The sequence below is a fragment of the Cornus florida genome, unplaced genomic scaffold, assembly GCF_030987335.1.
Source record: "Cornus florida cultivar Cherokee Brave unplaced genomic scaffold, ASM3098733v1 CherokeeBrave_3.0.0_Hap2_Chr01, whole genome shotgun sequence".
In the NCBI taxonomy this organism is placed as follows: domain Eukaryota; kingdom Viridiplantae; phylum Streptophyta; class Magnoliopsida; order Cornales; family Cornaceae; genus Cornus; species Cornus florida.
In genome coordinates, this window is record NW_026775571.1 from 79,340,972 (window position 1) to 79,343,139 (window position 2,168).

General features: G+C 45.4%; 1 protein-coding gene across 1 annotated transcript; it reads left to right on the forward strand.

Moving 5' to 3' along the window:
- The first annotated feature begins 361 nt into the window (after positions 1-361).
- On the forward strand, positions 362-1,818 carry LOC132275741 (uncharacterized). Its single transcript, XM_059777023.1, has 3 exons — positions 362-675; positions 832-1,495; positions 1,618-1,818. The coding sequence occupies exons 1-3, from the start codon at positions 362-364 to the stop codon at positions 1,816-1,818; spliced, it is 1,179 nt and encodes a 392-aa protein (XP_059633006.1).
- Positions 1,819-2,168: the final 350 nt, after the last annotated feature.

Genomic DNA, 2,168 nt, shown 5'->3' on the forward strand with positions numbered 1-2,168 from the left:
TGCGTTCACCGATGATATATACCTTGTTGATAGACCTAAGAAATTCACTATGCCTTCCTTTACTCAGTTCAATTGTACGGGAGATCCTTCTCGTCACCTCGATTACTATGCACAAAAGATGGCTCTGAACGTTCACAACGATCCAATCATGTGTAAGGTTTTTCCGACTAGCCTAACAGGAGCTGCATTGGAGTGGTTCAGGAATAGGCCACACAAATCCATCCCGGACTACGAAACTCTATGCACCATGTTCCTAGCACAGTATTGCGAAAACAGGAAGCAAAAGAAGAGTATCGCTAGCCTCTTCGCCATAAGGCAAAAGAAATGAGAAACGTTACAGGATTTCTTGTCCAGATTTAACATGGAGGCCTCGGAAATAGTAGATTGCCATCTTGCGACTGCAATCGAAACGTTCAAACTTGCAATGATTCAGAGCACCAAATTCCATACCTCCCTAGTCAAATATTCCCCGCCGGATATGCAAACTCTCAATGCTAGGGCACAGATCTACATCCGACTTGAGGAGAATGTAGCCCACCGAGCGCAACATGCCACCCTCGTCACAGTGGAGAATAAGCCTCGGGAAAAAGTTTCAAATTCAAAAAGCCAAAAAAGCCAGCATGCCTCAGCCCCAGTCGCTCAGGCACCTGAGAAGAGGCAGAAGATAGAGGAAAGGTTCACACCTCTTCACACCACCTTGGCTCGGTTATTCCAAGAAAATAAGATGAGATTTGTAGCCCCTCATCCAATGAGGTAACCCTTGAAGTAGAGGGACAAGAGCAAGCACTGCGCCTGCCATAAAGACTATGGGCATGCAACCAATAATTGCAGATCCCTTAGGCGACAAGTGGAGAACATGATAATCAAGGGTGAGTTAGCAGAATACCTTACAACAAAGGCATACGTGAAGCCTCGGGAGATCAATCCTCAGAAAATGGAAGGTAATCAAGTAAAGGTCATCCATGCAAGACATGGGAGATCAGAGGACGACCAAGAGTCGGAAGAAGTATATAGATCCAGACTGAGGGCAGCCTATAAGTTAAGGAAGTTATCCTCGGTGAACACTATCACTTCGGGCAGTATCAGTATTAGGTTCAGCGATGGAGATTTATCCAGAGTTCAACTCCCCCACGAGGATCCACTAGTCATCAGCCTTCTGGTGGCAAATTGCATGATCAAAAGGGTTTTGATAGACCCAGGTAATAGCTCCAATATTATCACAAAGGCGGTCTTTGAGCAGCTGGAAATCCCGTCATCATCAATTCAGCCCACTTCCAGTCCCTTGATGGGGTTTGATGGCATAAAGGTGGACCCCCTTGGGGTGATTGATTTATCAGTTACCGTGGCAAAGAGGACACTGAAGGAGAACTTTGTTCTAACGGAGATTCATCCTCTTTATAATCTCATTATGGGAAGAGGCTGGATCCACCGAATGAATGGGGTTCCATCTACCCTTCATCAAGTGATGCGATGTTTATCTCTGGACGGTAAGAAGGTTATTAATCTTTGGGGAGATTAGGTCGCTGCCAAAGAATGCTACATGTTGACACAGAATGAGGCAAAAAAGATAGTTAAGCAGTCCCAACCAATTGCGACTCCTGGGGTATGTCCAAATAGCAATTACAGAGCCCTCTGTCTAAGTACCTGAAAGCGGAGGATGAAGCTGAAGCTACAAAGCCTACAGAGGAATCCCTTGAGGCTGTTGAATTTATCCTCGGCAACCCCCAGAAAATCACCTACATGGGCTCCTCCCCCACAGCAGAAGAGAAAAAAGCGTTAGTTACTGTCATTCGACGGAACGCCGAGGCGTTTGCCTGAGATTATTCAGATATGGTAGGAATCAATCCTTCAATCTCATGCCACAGCTTGAAGGTGGATCCGGCATTCAAGCTAGTTAAGCAAAGACACAGAAGGTTCACTCCTGAGCACAATCGAATCATTGCTAAAGAAGTGAACAAACTCCTTCAAGTAGGCTTCATCCGAGAAGTACACTATCCATAATGACTCTCGAATGTGGTGGTAGTTCAGAAGAAGAATGAAAAATGGAGAGTGTGTATAGATTTTACCAATCTCAATAAGGCTTGCCCTAAGGATAGCTTTCCGCTACCCAAGATAGACCAGATGGTCGACGCTACCACTGGTTATAAGAGACTCACATTCCTCGATGA

Excerpts from the sequence above, each read along its gene's own strand:
- LOC132275741 (XM_059777023.1), top strand. The coding sequence starts at position 362 with ATGGAGGCCTCGGAAATAGTAGATTGCCATCTTGCGACTGCAATCGAA. Across the intron at positions 676-831 it reads AGGCAGAAGATAGAGGAAAG|ATCCCTTAGGCGACAAGTGG; the intron begins GTTCACACCTCT and ends CAATAATTGCAG. Across the intron at positions 1,496-1,617 it reads TATCTCTGGACGGTAAGAAG|CAATTACAGAGCCCTCTGTC; the intron begins GTTATTAATCTT and ends ATGTCCAAATAG.